The sequence below is a fragment of the Equus przewalskii genome, chromosome 16 (assembly GCF_037783145.1).
Source record: "Equus przewalskii isolate Varuska chromosome 16, EquPr2, whole genome shotgun sequence".
NCBI classification, from domain to species: Eukaryota; Metazoa; Chordata; class Mammalia; order Perissodactyla; family Equidae; genus Equus; species Equus przewalskii.
In genome coordinates, this window is record NC_091846.1 from 564,134 (window position 1) to 580,500 (window position 16,367).

A 16,367-nucleotide genomic window follows, 5' to 3' on the forward strand; every position below is an offset into this window, starting at 1 on the left:
ACAGTGAAGATGCTAATTAATATAAGCACTTGCTTAAAAATTTTACATCAACTCTAAAGATATGTATTAGCCTAAATGTGCAAGACACATCTCATTTCCTTGACAAGTCACAGATGTCTCTAAACAGTGTACTTCTGTGCACAATACTGTAGGTTAGGGCAAAGTACATAAGACATTCAGTAAAATGAATAAAAATAACTTTCAAGTTACACAAAAGGTTATCCTAAAATAGAAATTTATAAAATACTCTCAGAAAGTTTAAAAACACTACAACTCAGAAACTATCAAATTTGCAAGGTAAGAAAGCCAATCTGAAGGCATAAAATTTGATTTTAAAAAATGCAACAGCATAGCTCTGCATTACACCATGCAATGACTGAACAAGTCTCCAGATGTATTAAAACCTGGTTACAGGTTTCTTTCATGAAATCTATTAATGTATAATACATCTTTTAGCCTTCAAATTAACAAAATGAAAATGTTCTTCCTGAGCATTTATTTCTAACATACTTTTTCAATTTAATAAATGAAGAGATTTCATAATTACAAGTGTTGGTTCCAAACTTTAGTTTGTTACTGATATGCAGATACCACAAACAGCATGTACAGTTCCCAAAGAATTGCAAGTAAGTTACAGAAGCCTTTTTGCTTTAAATCCCTACCTCCCATGTTTATTGCTCCACGGGGACCCATATCACCCATTCTCATTTCCTGTTCTCTCTGTAAGTAAACATAGTTGTCACAGTCAACCTATCGATCTTATGACTTCACATTTCCCATCTAAAATCAAAAATAAAAGAATAAATTGGGACATCACTTTCCATTAAAAATATTTAAATTTGCCAACATGATTTACTTAATAACACTGAAAATAAACTTCAGTCTCTCAAGGCTTTATATTGTAAGTGCTTAGAGCACCCAGTTTATACTGCTAGATTATCAATGAGTCAGATCACATAAAATCTACCACAGAATAATTTTAATGTTTTTATTCCAACAGATCAAAGACACATGTCCAGATTCCAAGAAAGGAAAAACCAGTAATAACCACCACCAGGGCCAATTATTTTTTCCTCTCGGGTCACTAAAGGCTTAAAACAGAAATGACTGTTAACTACTTTTATATTCAAATGTATAAAAATACAACACAAAGAGCTTTGGATCACTAATCTAAAAATAAAGTTATACACAATTTTCATTTTTGAAATACTATAATCCATCTTTGCATTTCCACTTAAGTACTCACGCATTATTTCGCCGAGGACCTACAGATACGCCGTAAGTCTCCACTACACACAAAATTACTGAAAACTTGACATAACATTTTTCCTTTATTTGAACAAGCGTTTTACCTAGAAACCTAAAAGTGTTATTACACAGTTGGCAAGATCTGAGACATAATGCTCTTAAGGTTAACTGACACACAAAAGGTCATACAAATGTACAAAATGTTTTAAATTTCAGTATAGAAACTTCTTCCTAAAAACTCTTCATTTATTAATAACTATATAAAATTAATTTCAATGAAATCTCTAGGTGAAATTACTTAACATATTATATGATTGAAATTTACACTACTATATGATCTTTTCCAGTATCAGACAAGTGAATTAAATGTAGCAATCATAAAAAACACTGAGACAAAAGTAGCAACGTCCAAACCTAAAGACAGCATAATTTTTCTACCTTTAAAAGCAACTTTATGAAAATGTGTTGCAAATTTGTTTGTAATGAATAATGCAAAACACTGGTGAAAAGCACCTATAAAGCTAGAAAAAGAGGAAATAAAAGCCTATGATGGATAAATGCCACTAAGCAGTACATCCACTGCCCATCTAATCTAACAGGTATCCCTCAAAAGGTGATCTTTAATGAAGCTATGGTACAAGAAAAACAACACTTACGTGGCAGCATGAAGAGATATTTTGTCACATTATTTAGAAAATTTAAATGCCAAATCTTTATCAAAACTGTTTTATAACTTTCCTAAAAATAAGTATTTCTCTTCTCATAAAACCTTTGACTATTGTAATGGATAGTACTATTGACTGGCAAAAAAAAGCTAGACTATTTTATAAAACTGACTAAAAAGCCACAAAATTTTCCAATTATATGGAAAATACTATTTTATAATCACATTTAGCATTATCACCAATAAATCAAACCAAGGTGTCATTTCCTCATCACTAGAGCCTACTGATAAAGTGTAGACTGCTTCAGCACACCCCAAATCTTCCAGGAATTATTTATATAGAGCAGGTACTTACTGAAAAGCTGAGTGCATTCCAGCACCACACAATAAGACATATGGATTTTATGATCATGACATTTTGTGAAGACAGGGTTTAACTTATACTTTTACTTTGGGATTTCCCTTAACTATGAAAGATCAGGAACACAATATCTAACCACCAACAGAGGGTGAGTATTATAGTCTCACTGTTCAAGACTTGAATTTTCAAATCCCCCTTGCAAGCACTAACACACTAACTGGATGCCTATAATTCATTGGTGGGAATAAGAAGGAGATGCAACATTTTTATAGTCTCTTTATAATTTCAGCTTTATCTATCACTTTCTGAAACAACAACGTTTAGCTTATTTATTCACAAAGTTAAGTACTTTCCTGAAAATTATTTGTAAATTATGCTATTATCTCATTTTCTTCATGAACAAAATTCTGTGGAAAACATATTAACATACTGAAGAGATCTATGGTTTTAAGTCAATTACTCGACAGTGGCCATAATATTCCCATTCTGATGCTCTATTATAAACTGGCTCCAGTTCTAAACTATCTTCTCTCAATGAGATCATCAGCATGTCTTACAAGAATCCATGGTAATGTGGCCTATCACTATGTTAAAATACCAACTATTGTACACAGTCATGTGCCACACAACTACATTTCAGTCAAGAGCAGACTGCATATAGGACTGTGCTCCCGTAAAATTAGTACCATACAGCCTAGGTGTGTAGTAGGCTACACTACCTAGGTTTGTGTACGTATACTGTACGATGATCGCATAATGATAAAATTGCCTAACAACACATTTCTCAGAATGTAACACCACTGTTATGCAACGCATGACTGTATAACAGCATTTTTCACTAAATATACATACCCTCAATTTATTTGCTACTACTGACATTTCCTCAAAGAAAATTACTGAGTACTATTTCACACAGCTTCACTCATAAGATTAACAAAAAGAGACGTATAATTAAATCATTTTTAACTGTTTAGGAGTAGAGGTTTCCAGCTTCCTAGTCAAGTCTTAAGGTTACTGTTACTTTCTATAAACCCACTGCTATATATTTCTAGCAAAATGCAAGAGGTAGAGATTATGTTTAAGAGTAAGGATATCAATGGAAATTAAGGCAGTACTTCTCATTATAACTTGATATAATCAAATATTAATGAGAATCACTTTAAATTCACTATAACTGTGTACCTACCCAAAAAGCAATACACAAGGCCCTCAGTTCTCCTATGAATTACTTCTATGCTTTAAAATAGAACTGGTACACAATATGTGTGATATTTTTACAATACAATTTTTAATGATGCTTTATTACTTTACCAAAATTTAAGAGTTGTGGTTTAACATGAAACAACATATACGTAAACAAAATCTCAAAAGACTGTGGTACAATAAAATTATAAATTTATGATGAAAACTCAATTTTAATTAATTCAATTAATCTTCACAGCAACCCTATGAAGAGGATCTACTGTTATCCCATTTCAGAGATCATAAAACCAAGGCACACAGCTGTTAAATAACTTACTCAAGGTCATACATACAGCAAGCGGTTGAGCTGACCTAAAAAATTCTGTCAAAATAGTTTATAAAATTTTCACCTTCACAAGTCACTTCATTTTTCAAGAATTCCAACAGAGATTAACAAAAGGCAACATTTTAAATTTAGCCTTTTCGTTAAAAGAATTATGCATATCTACTCCTGAATTATGCATATCTACTCCTGAAAACTTGTCACTGAAGTGTGCTTAAATTCACAGCTGACCAAAAGAAGCAAGCAAACTATGACTGACTTCCAGAACCACATCTCAAAGCAGGATTCCACTAAAACAGCAGTTCTCAAAGTGTGGCTCAGGGTGTAAAGAGTCCCCAAGACGCTTTCAGGAAGTGCACAAATTCAAAACTATTTCATATCTTATTAAAACTAGAACATACTTGTAATACTACGATCTAATTGAGCTTTTCACTCTATTGACATTCGCATGGATGGTGCAAAAGCAATGGTGAGCAAAAAACCCTGGTGTTTTAGCAAAAATGAAGATGCTTGCATTCAATTTTTACTAGTAATCACTGTATTCTTTACATGTATACACTGCAGTTAAAGAATTTCAATTATGAATACCTGGATGAAGCAGTAAAATTATTAATTTTATTAAATCACTATCCTTGGGTACATGTTTTTATAATGTTCTATACAACAAAATAGGTCATATACATAAAACACTTCTGCTACATTGTGAAGCAGGGTGGTTATTTCAAGAAAAACCATTCCCGTAACTGGTTTGCAAGCTAAATGAGACACTTTATACTTGGAACACGGTTTTTTACTCAAGACAGCATTTGACAGACATACTATGGTTACTGACTTTTGTATCTAGCAGACATTTTCTAGCAAGATCAGTGGTTGATATTAAGAAATATGTTTTTAATTTTGTATAATAAAAAACACTAAAATTTGAAGATGTGCATAACTCAATAGATCATTATTCTTCTAATGTTTGGTACATGACATTACAAAATCATGCATGGGGAAAAGATCCATTCAAGGAAGACGAATGGACTGTAATGCACAAGAGCACTTTCAAGAAACTACTGCTTGTCAAGTTTTACTCCAGTATAAAATACTATTCACAATTATCTGAAAAGGTTAATATATACTTGTTTCCATTTACTAATTACCCTTGTGAACCCAGATCTTCTTCATGTACTTGAATCAAAAGAGCATTTTGCCATAGATGGAACGCAGAAGCAAATATGGGAAGCCAGTCATTTTCTAGAGCCAAACATTAAACAAATTTACAAAACAGTAAAACAATATCACTCTTCCCACTAAAGTCCAACATTAAACAGATTTGCAAAAAAAAATGTAAAATAAGGTCACTCTTCCCACTACAACCCATTTTCTTTCAAATTTCTCTTTTAGTTTCTAATAGGGTAAACACTGATATAACCTAAATAAAAGCTCTTTGGGGTTTTCAATTATTTTTAATAGTGTAAAAGGATTTCAAAACCATTAGGTTTGAGAACCACTGTTTTTAAATTCCAGTCAGTATTCATTCATGAAAATATAAAGTAGCAGAAAATTGGCACTAGTGGAAATTTAACTAAACCAGTATTCCCAAAATTGGAGAACTTGACATTGTTCTATGTAGAATATGAATTTTTTCTTTTAATAGTTAATACTTAGAGCACCAATCTGTGATTTTAAAGATTGTCATAGTTTATTTTCTTTTTAGGTAACCTAATTTAAAGGAATTACATGGTACAAGATAAGGCTAAAACAAAACATAATAGAAATGCCTAAGGTTTAGGAAACTGAACTAAATAAATACTAACATAATACCAACTGGAACAACATTTTGCAATCAATGACAAGATATGTTCATCTACACTTTGATCAATCTAAATTCCTGTTTGAGTGAACACAGACTTAAGAGCCAAAATTATTATTCCTCTTTAATTTGTAAAGATGTCTCAGGTATGTCTTTAAAGAAGCTTCTAAGGATTCTCTAGGGATCACTATGTGCCATTTATGTTCCATGTCTTAATAGAGAAAACGCTAAAAATGTTGATGTAAAAGTACCAATATAGAAATTTAAGTCTGGTAAAGGAAATATAATTCTGGAGAAATGTATAAGTTCTGGCAAGTAAGAAAATTCAACCTTTTATCATTAATTACTCCTAAAATTTTTCCTGAAAATAAATTATTTAGCACTTGGAAACAAACATCTTCCTTATCACAGAAGTTTACAAAAAAGAATAAGATTATTAGGTAGCTAATCAAACTTCCATGGAAGAAATAAACAGAAACCAAAATACTAGGTAACAAAACATATTTAGAAGAATGGAACAAAATCTATTATGTAAAATATTAAGAAAACAGGTATTAAAAAATCAACTATGTGAAATAATCAACAGGTATAAAGAAAAAAATTTCAAAAACTTAGGCCGAATTGTTCAAGAAATTCATTCATTTAAAAAGGTGCAAAGATACTGAAAGGTGTGCGTCAACAAAGTATTCTTTTCCCAATAAAAGTAAATAAAATAATTTTAAACTAAAAACAGAAATAAGCCATGTTCCTATTGACACAACTCAAATAATAGCACGCAAACTTCCCAACACAACCAACAGAGAATGCTTGGAAGACTTAAACATTTTAAATTCAGATAGTTAAAATAATTTCCAAAACATTTTATCACTCACTGCTAGATACGGAGGGGGGAAAATGTTTTCAGTAACAGAACACATTCTTTTAATCCATACAACCTATGTTTTTTTACCTCCTCAATCTGAATACATGCATTCCAAAATACCTGTACTCATGAATACTGGGGAAATGTTTCTCAGTTCCATGATTGTTAAAATGAAACTTTATATCATATGTCATTAGGGAATTGCAAATTAAGATAACAGTGAGATACCACAACACACTTATTAGAATGGCCAAAATCCTAAACACTGACAACAAGAAATGGTGGCAAGGATGTGGACAATCTGACACACTCATTCTCTGCTGGTAGAAATTCAAAATGCTATGTCCAGTTTGGAAAACAATTAACAGTTTCTTACAAAACTAAACGTACTCTTACCACATGATTCAGCAATCATGCTCCTTGGTATTTACCCAAAGGAGCTGAGAACTCACATCCACACAAAAACCTGCACACGGATGTTTATGGCACCTTTATTCATAATTGCCAAAACTTGGAAGCAACCAAGATGTCTTCAGCAGATGAATGGATACACAAATTGTGGTACATTCAGACAATGAAACATTATTCAGCACTAAAAATAAACGAGCTACCAAGCCATGAAAAAGACACAGAGGAACTTTAAATGCATATTACCAAGAAGCCAATATGAAAAGGCTGTGTGATTCCAAGTATATGACATTCTGGAAAAGGCAAAACTATAGAGACAATGAAACAATCAGCGGTTGCCAGGGGTTAGGGAAGAGAAAGGAACGAGCAGGTGGAGCACAGAGGATTTTTAAGGCAATGAAACTATTCTGTATGATACTATAAGGGTGGGTACATCTCAAAACCCAGAAATGTACAACACCAATAGTGAACCCTAATATAAATTATGCACTTTTAGGTGATGAGGATGTGATGAGTAGGTTCATCAACTGTAACCAATTCACCGCTCTGTGGTGTGGGAATTTGATAGTGAGGGAGTCTGTACGTATGTGTGGAAAAGAAGGTAGATGGGAAATCCCTATACCTTCTGCTCAATTTTGGTGTGAACCTAAAACTACTCCAAAGTCTAATTAAAAAAAACTTTAAAATGTTTCTTTTTGAATAATCAAGTATAAATTTACATCACAAGTTTTAGTCATGAAATAATAAATATTTGTTACTTGTTAAATTTCAAATCAGAAATAATGGGGAGAACAAAAATAAGTAGCAGGGCCTTGTTAGCTTACTGTATTCATTAACCTAAAGACATGTACCTCTTAAACTAGATTCACCCAACAACATATTTTTAAAGCCTGGTTCAGCTAGCAGTAAGTAGATTATTCTGATGTCACTATCAAATTAAACCGACTACGTAGCAAAATTAATTGCTGCTTTTTAAACACAGAGGCTTTCTAACTGTAGATGAATTAAATGTAATTACACATAATCCAGCATGTATCAAGAAATTGAAGAGAACAAATATTTCAACAAATTAATTTTTTATTAAACACATTTATATTTAGCTGGGAATTTTACTTTAATCTATATAGCCAAGGGACATTTTCAAGATTATCATTTCAACTCTCGTGGCAAACTATGAAGAGGTGCTTTTAAAAACTGAAACAGATTAGGAATATTTAGTTATTCCTCAAATGTACTCATTTTATCCCAAACTCTTAAAGAAATCAGCAATAATGCTATCAACTACAACACAAACACAATACTTTTAATACTATCTTACCAAAGCTCACATAATACTGGTGACTGGTTTGCATTTCTTTACCCATAACCTCTTACTCAGAACAGTTCCTTATCAAAGTCAAAACTATCATGACTGGCCGGATAAAGATATGAAAGATGAAACAAATGAAACACAAACTGGACAAGAAGCAATTTCAAACTGGTCCCACCAACAGGAGAAAGCAGTGGAAGAAGCAATCAAAGCACGTGTTCCAATGTATGAAGAAATCAAGTACATATTTAATAGAGGAGAGTAGCTTTTTCTGTTTGTAATACTAGGCATTAAACAAATTCTTTCAGTAATGTACCAGAAGCTGTGAAATTTTGATAAATGATATGTTTTTTCTAAATAGATAAAGCAACAGATTCAATATCAAGTAATTTAAATACTTATGTGATAACTAAATAAAATTCAAAAACTTATTTAAATTTACAATTATAAGAGAAACTACTAATAACAAGCATATCAAGTGCTTACAAGTGGGATTTAGAAAAAGCAATATGCTAAATGTAGAAGTTATCTTGTGGAAAACATGGTAAATCTACAACCAAGAAAGACAGGATTTGAAATGTGGTGCATAATATAGTGGAGGAAATCCTAAGACAGAGGCAAACTTACCCATATACTTTAAATTATTTGAAATTTTAAATAGAAACGAGTGTATTTCACCAGGAGAGCACACTTATAAACCCAAGTTCCTACCCCGTACCACCACACCCAACCTACACTGGATATTGACATTCACAGTTACCTAGTGTGATCTGGTATAAAATTCTGACATTTCAGGTTACACTAAAGACCATCATGCTCTCAATATGAAATACAGAAGATATTAGATACTGATTGGCCTAAAAAGAAATTTTTTTACACAATCACTTTGTAGGACAACTCCTTTAAGGGAGCTCTAAATATTACATTAAGAAGTTGCAATGCAGAAGTAACAAGATAAATTTTTGTCTTCCTAGAATCTTTTGTTATTAATTCAAACTAATTAAACAAAATTCCTATTATTTGTATTACACATAAGGGACATTTTAAAAAACCTGTTTACTTTAATCGAACACTGCTATTCACCAGTCTTGACTCTTTCTCTTCTCCAACTCCCCATAAAAGGTAAACATTAGCTAAAAATCTTACCGTTCTGAACCAAGTAAGATTACAATAACTTACCATTTCAAATGAAAAGACAGGATTACCAACACAGTGGAATAATAAACCAATCATACCATTTAAAAAAATTTTTTTACAAACCCAAATTAAGTTCCACAACAGTGCTGAGACTAAATGACAGCCTTTAAGTCCCTACTAGAGAATCTTTCTCTGCACTCTCAGAACTGTTTAGCTGTACCTCTTAGAATACTCTACATAGGTATTCTGTACCTAAAGTACTCTAAAAGTACCTAAAGTACTCTAAAATCCTCAAAGACCTGACTCTCTGCATCCTCTACAGTACTCAGCACTATGTTTTGAACACAGGAAAACAGTAAGCAAATTTTTCTTACTAAATGGAAACCTCCATGTCATCCTGTAAGTCTAATCCCTAATCAAGTGGGATCCGCATTTTGAATACGCAGGTGTGCTGAAACACAAAAATTGTTGGTTATTTGACTGTTTTTTAAAATTTACTCTTCATTAGGTGATTCCATTATAAAACCTAAAAAAAAACATCATTAGTTGCATCTCAATGACACCCATGTTTCAAAACTAGTGATGATTAACATCTGAGACACTGGTATTCAATAAATACCGAGGTCTGGTGGCACATAAAGAACAACAAAAACCAAAAGATTGAGCTGCTCTGGAATCTGAAAGGTAAGACATCAAATGACTACTTAGTTCTCCCCGCTTACACCTAAGTTACTATAACATGACAAATGTAAGATTCCTGACTTCAAAAACCTCACAGAGCTCAATTAGTGGACCAGAAACTCAGAAAATAATTGGAAGGCTTTGTGATAAGGACTAAAAAAGAATATTAAAAAACGATACAGGATCACAGCTGGGGTGAGTAGTCAGAGGACATTATGTATGTGCTGAGGAGACACAGACATTCTCCAGGAGGAAAAAAGAGAGACGAAAATTTTTCTGGATTATGAGCCCCTCTGAAACTCTACTGGAAGGAAGGTAAGATCAAAAAAGGACACTAGAGTCATCTAATATGACACAGAAATAACTAAGTACAAGGAAGTGTCCTCTGATAAGTGTAAATAGAGTATAAGGCACTCAGTAATCATTACCAACTGGATGCATTCAAAAGACTTTTAAATATGAATGATAAAACAGAAAAAAAAACACTACTTATAATCATAACATATGATTAGGGTGATCATACTTCTTGGTTTGCCTGAGACACTCCATTTCATGCCTACTGTAAAAAAGCAATTTTAAATAGAATCTATATTCACTTGTCTCAGTTTGAATGAAAATTAAGTTTTCCCTATATAGGATATTATTAAAACTATTAAATAATCCTTTGAGAAGTGATCAAAGATCTCAACAGCTGGTTAAAATTTACACATCAACCCAAATACACCAAATCATCAAAAATCCAAAAAGATCACTTCCAAGAGTATACGTAAACCTTATAAACATACATCTTTGTTTTCATTTGAGTACAAAAAGTCTAAGTCAAGTTCCAATTGTGTACTATCCCAAATATTCAGAAAAGTTCTCGGCTCATTGTAAGAAATCAATTATTTTACTGAATAAATGAATGAAAACAGACTAAGAACAAAAAACTGGCCATACCTAGAGCATTATAAGTGAGACCACTGCAATATACTATTATTATCCATTTTGATTTTCACCACCATGTCCAAACCACTGAAACTGGGCTGTCATTATACCAGCAATAGGTAATAACCTGCCCAGCAGGTCACACAAATTTGACACCAAACCCTAACAGGAAATAATTCTTCGGTTATTTCCATAGGCTGATGAAGATGCTATAATAAAAATCCCTTGTGAAATACGCCCTTTGTTTGAATGCTTAAGATGTTTCAAATTCGAAAAAGAGAATCTTCTACTGCAATACAATCAAATCACTTCTTATAGGTAAATAATTTATAGAAAAAGAGTGATGTTCATGTGGGAACCACAAAATGACAACTTCCCTCAAAAACCCACATGCCATTTTAGAAAACGTATTTGTACCTACGCAGCAGTAACTAACAACTGGGATCATTCCTCTCTGCCAGCATCTATTAATGTATTTTATTACTGGCTAGAGGTTCCGTTTTGAGTTTTGTACATGGCACATTAGAAGTTAGGTTATAATTAAATCAAGGGGTAATGGTAACAAAAACAACGCCCACTCAAGAAGCAGGAAAGGAAACTAGCATAAAGAAACAGATGATCAAATAACAGGCCAAATCTGGTAATACTGATCAAGAGGAGATAACATCTGAAAGAACAATACTTTATGTCTTTACTAACTAAAACAAAAAAGATTTGAGAACTCCAAGATATCAGCTGTGGGACAGTGACACTTTATCAGTTCTTCCCATAACTTTTGCTCTGATTTATAACCATGAATACCAATGAACCATCTGAACACTAATCTGGATTCTTCAAGAACCTTGGTTATAGGATATGAGGTGCTCTGCTCAATGAGCCTTCTAAAAACACTGGAAAAGAACATATAAATTAATAAATTTGCAATTCAATTAACAAATTCTTTATGAGTTTGGTTAACATGATCAATTTTTTCCCCCTGCTTTTTTCTCCCCAAATGCCCCAAGTACACAGTTGTATATTTTAGTTGTGGGTCCATTCTAGTTGCGGCTGATCAATTTTTTATAGATTCCCCCCAACTCTCAGATTGGCCCTAGATTATGGGTCAGCAAACTTTTCTGGTAAAATGCCAGAAAGTAACTAGGGCTTTGCAGGCCCTACAGTTTTGAGATAGTCTCATACAGTTGTGTCAACTAGTCATCTCTTCTATTTTGGGGCAAGGCAGCCATAAAAAAAACATAAACACGGCTGTGTTCCAATAAAACTGTTCCAAAAACAGCCAGTGTTCAGATCTTTACTCAAACTTCCCAGGTCCCATAAGAATTCAAATACTTTTATTCTCATTTCAACATACGGCCAGTGGTTTTCTATCTTTGCTAATGAAAAGAAGCAAGCTGAAGAGTTTTCTAAAATGCAAATCTCATGGCTCCAACCCAGACCCATAGTTTCAAAATATTCAGTAAATTAGATCTCAGGCATTTTTCTTTTTCAAGTTCCATAGATATGCTGCAAGGATTAAAAACTGCTGAATTTAGCCAAAAACATGATCAATGGACAACACATCAGAATCTACTGGACCCCAAAACGAATCAATTTGTAGGTTGGAGACCTAAGAAATCACATTTTTAAACAGCTCCCTGAGAGTTTAATATGCACTATTTGAAAAATATTACCATGGAAGAGGAATCACACCCTTAGCCTCTGGCTGCATCTCCTTAATGCTTTTGGCCTCACTGTTTAGTAATCCTGGGGAGCAACAATGGAACAGCTGAAAGGAACATACCTGGGTCAAGTTATTGCCTTAGTATATAAAATACATTTATATTCAGGTTTATTATGCACGTGTGTTCAAACATCCAGGGCTATTTCTACCTAATCAAATAGGAATAAAAACTCTTCAATATCAATTCATGTATGTATTTTGAAACAGATCTGAAGTGCTATTCTTTTCTTGACAAAAATCAAACTAATATTTACCATACCAGAAAAAGAAACTTCTCAAAACAAAGTAATATCTAAAATCTGCTCAAATTTTCCTAAACAAAGTATTTTATAACTACTTGATACAACTACTAAAGCTAGAATGACACAAATATTTTTATGACATTATCATTTTCCCAGGAAAGCAAAGTTTACCCTAGGAAACTGCACTGAAAAAATATTCTAGGGGCTGGACCAGTGGTGCAGTGGTTAAGTTCACACAATACACTTCGGCAGCCCGGGTTTTGCAGGTTCAGATCAGGGGTGTGGGCCTACGCACTGCTTATCAAGCCATGATGTGGCAGGCGCCCCACATATAAAGTAGAGGAAGATGGGCACGGATGTTAGCTCAGGACCAATCTTCCTCAAAAGAAAGGGAGGAGGATTGGCAGCAGATCTTAGCCCTGGGCTAATCAAAAACAAAAAAAACAAAAAAAATATATTCTAATTAAAATTTCCCCCTTACTCCAACCCAACCCATGAATAAAGAGTGGTACGCTGCAGTACTGAAACGTTTAAACTACTTAATCTACAATGAATGGAGCAACTTAATATGAAAACAATCACAAGACAATCATAAAAGACAATCTTATACATTGCTATTGTTAACAGAATAACCTCTTGTGATGTGTCCAAAAGCAATAAAATTGTGGTTGAGTAGAAAATCTCAACCTAGTAAATACTATCTACAAAATGGTTTAAATACACTCATACACTATGGTGAAGATAAACCTAAATGTAATTAAGGCGCACCATAAAAATATATACATTGTTATGGCAGTCAAAGATGTGGTATGCCAGAGGAGCGAAAAATAAACGTATAATTACCAGAGCTATTATCAAAGAGTTTGACCTCTTTTAAGGAGAAATAAGGTATGAAATAAAACTGACAACTTCTAATTGATGAACTGCTGACATATCCTTGAAACCTTTAAAAACATACTCACGTTATAAAATTATGATAAAGCTGAAGGCTAACAAAGGAAAACACAATCAGACACGATGTGTGTTTACCCTCACCTTTTGTTACATTAAAAAAAATTATTCAAGATAAAAAATATGGAAATCAGTATTTATTTTATACTTCAAAGCCCAGACTATTAGTTGTGTTGGACTATGTCTAATAGGACTATTACAAACAAGTGAGAGGTGGTATCTTAAAATGAACCAAGTAAATCTACTTTACTCTTAGTACTTGGGCAAGCTGAACACTTACCATTTGATTCCTCCCTTTAAACTGAACAGTGACAAAAGAGAAAGCACATAAGAGGGCCTAACTTCAAAGCTTTTAAAAACAAAAAGAAACATTAAACTTGTTTAACAATTTTTTCCAGACAGTTTTTAAAGTAAATGAAGAATAACTGATGTAACAATTGCCTCAATGTTCTTTCTATTAACACAAAATAGTCAAGACCTGCAAAGAGCTTTTTATTAGTATTTCTTTAGTACTTGATTAGTTTATGTTAACGAGCATTATGGAGCTAGGAACCAAATAAAACTGACACCAAATAGATGAAAACCTTGGGTCTATTTCATAATTTCTAATCTAAAAATAGAACCAAGACTGTATTTTCCTTTAAACATTTAATTACACTGTTGCATAGTATTTTAAATACTGTTTCTCTTCAGAAAATTAAGAAGATAGTAACTTATGTGGCCCATGTGAGTATTAAAATAAAAATAAAAGATAAAAGAAAGTCAGCAACACAGTATCCTAGGGTTCAGCAAACTTTTTCTGTAAAGGGCTAAAGAGTAAGTATCTTAGGTTTTGTGGGTCACAGATACTCTAATATTCTTTTTATTTTTTTCGTTATCCAACAACTCTTAAATATAAACACCATTCTCAGCTCTGTGGTAGGGTGGTATGAAAATGGGCAGTGAGCCCGAGCTATAGTTTGGAGACCTCTGCTGTAGCCATATTAATCTGTGATGCTTCAAATATGCAACACATACTTCAAGTAACTACTTGAAAACAAAATATCTTAATATTGAAATATATAATCAACTAAATTTTCTAAGAGCATAATCTTGTGAAACAATAATCTATTTCTGAAAGGCCAATAAATCCACCATGAGTATTTTTAAATATCTAACTAGTTTATTCTCAAAGTTCATTGGATATCTATACAATACTACCTGCCATTAAAATGAATTTTCAACATACAAATGTTTTTAAATTAAAATAAGAATTTGTAGTTTCCATTCTAAATTGCAGCAAAATTCCCAAATAGTTTTTGAATAGAAAAGTAAAGTTAAAACCATCTGTGCTTAATTAATTATAACTATATTAAATGCCACAGAACATATAAAAAACAGTGGTATATGTTTTTAAAAATTGTGAAATGATTTCAAATAATAGTCTGCAATCAACTTTATGATATTGCCAACTTAAGTTTAGCAGCAGAATATATTTTACTTGATCATTTCCTTCTATACCCCAAATGATTTATGTTTATGACATTATTACAAATAGCTACACATTCTCTCCAAGAATGTAAAGTTTATGCCAGCAACATATTAAGAAAGCTAATTCCACCAACTTTACTGTAAGTAAGCACTTTAGCAAAAGAAATGTTGAGGTACATAAAAAGACTCGGAAAAATTTCTTAATTCTCAATGGAACGAAATAAAGTTTCTCTAAGAAAAATATCACACATGGTGTACATCTTCATTATATTTGAAGATAAAGACACTGGTTACTAATTTTCAAAATATGGCCTGTATTTTTTTTAAGTTCCACATTCTTTTATAACATCATAAAATATTCACACATTGATAAATCCAACAGATTTATGTTCAAATCTAACAACCAAAAAACTTAAGACCACAGTTTAAAGTATGTCACCAAGCAACTGCTGTGTATCAAAGGAGGAAAAGAGAATTGTAAATAATCCTAGAAATCACTCAAAAAAATTTTACAGGGGCTGGCCCCATGGCAGAGTGGCTAAGTTTGCACCCTCTGCTTTGGAGGCCCAGGTTTCGCCGGTTCAGATCGTGGGTACAGACATGGCATCGCTCATCAGGCCACGTTGAGGCGGTGTCTCACACGCCACAACTAGAAGGACCCACAACTAAAATATACAACTATGTACTGGGGGGATTTGGGGAGAAAAAGCAGAAGAAAAAAAAACAAAAAAAGACTGGCAACAGTTGTTAGCTCAGGTGCCAATCTTAAAAAAAAAAAATTTACAATGCTTTAAAAAACCTTCTCAACTAATGTGGTAAAGGAATTTAAAAATCAATTAAATTAAACTTTCAGTGTCACTTATAATAAAAAACTTTTCTAACTGAATATAAATGCCACATTTTCATTCAAAGGATATTTACTACTTGATGAAAGATAAAATTTTCTGGTTGCTATACAAGTTAGGATTTATTTTACTGTGTATTCTTTTTAATAAAAAAAGTTTAAAATTTTTTCTAGGGACAGAGAAGGTCAGAAAAAAAGGCACCAATGCTTTGAATTAATA

At 32.7% G+C, this 16,367-nt stretch overlaps 1 protein-coding gene across 25 annotated transcripts in view; it reads right to left on the reverse strand.

The window, feature by feature from the left end:
- PSPC1 (paraspeckle component 1) overlaps positions 1-16,367 on the reverse strand; it is a 103,299-nt gene that overhangs the window by 42,563 nt on the left and 44,369 nt on the right. For 5 of the 25 annotated variants that reach the window (XR_011527710.1, XR_011527708.1, XR_011527709.1 and 2 more), the window contains exon 7: positions 663-720. The exons of 18 other annotated variants lie outside the window; for them this stretch is intronic. Coding sequence is in view for 1 of the 7 variants with exons in the window: in XM_070577769.1 (XP_070433870.1) it covers positions 663-720 (58 nt within the window). In the remaining 6 variants the exon portion in view is untranslated. Of the gene's footprint in view, positions 1-662; positions 781-16,367 lie in introns of all 25 variants that reach the window. 2 more of the 25 variants (XR_011527728.1, XR_011527729.1) reach the window with 1 other exon arrangement.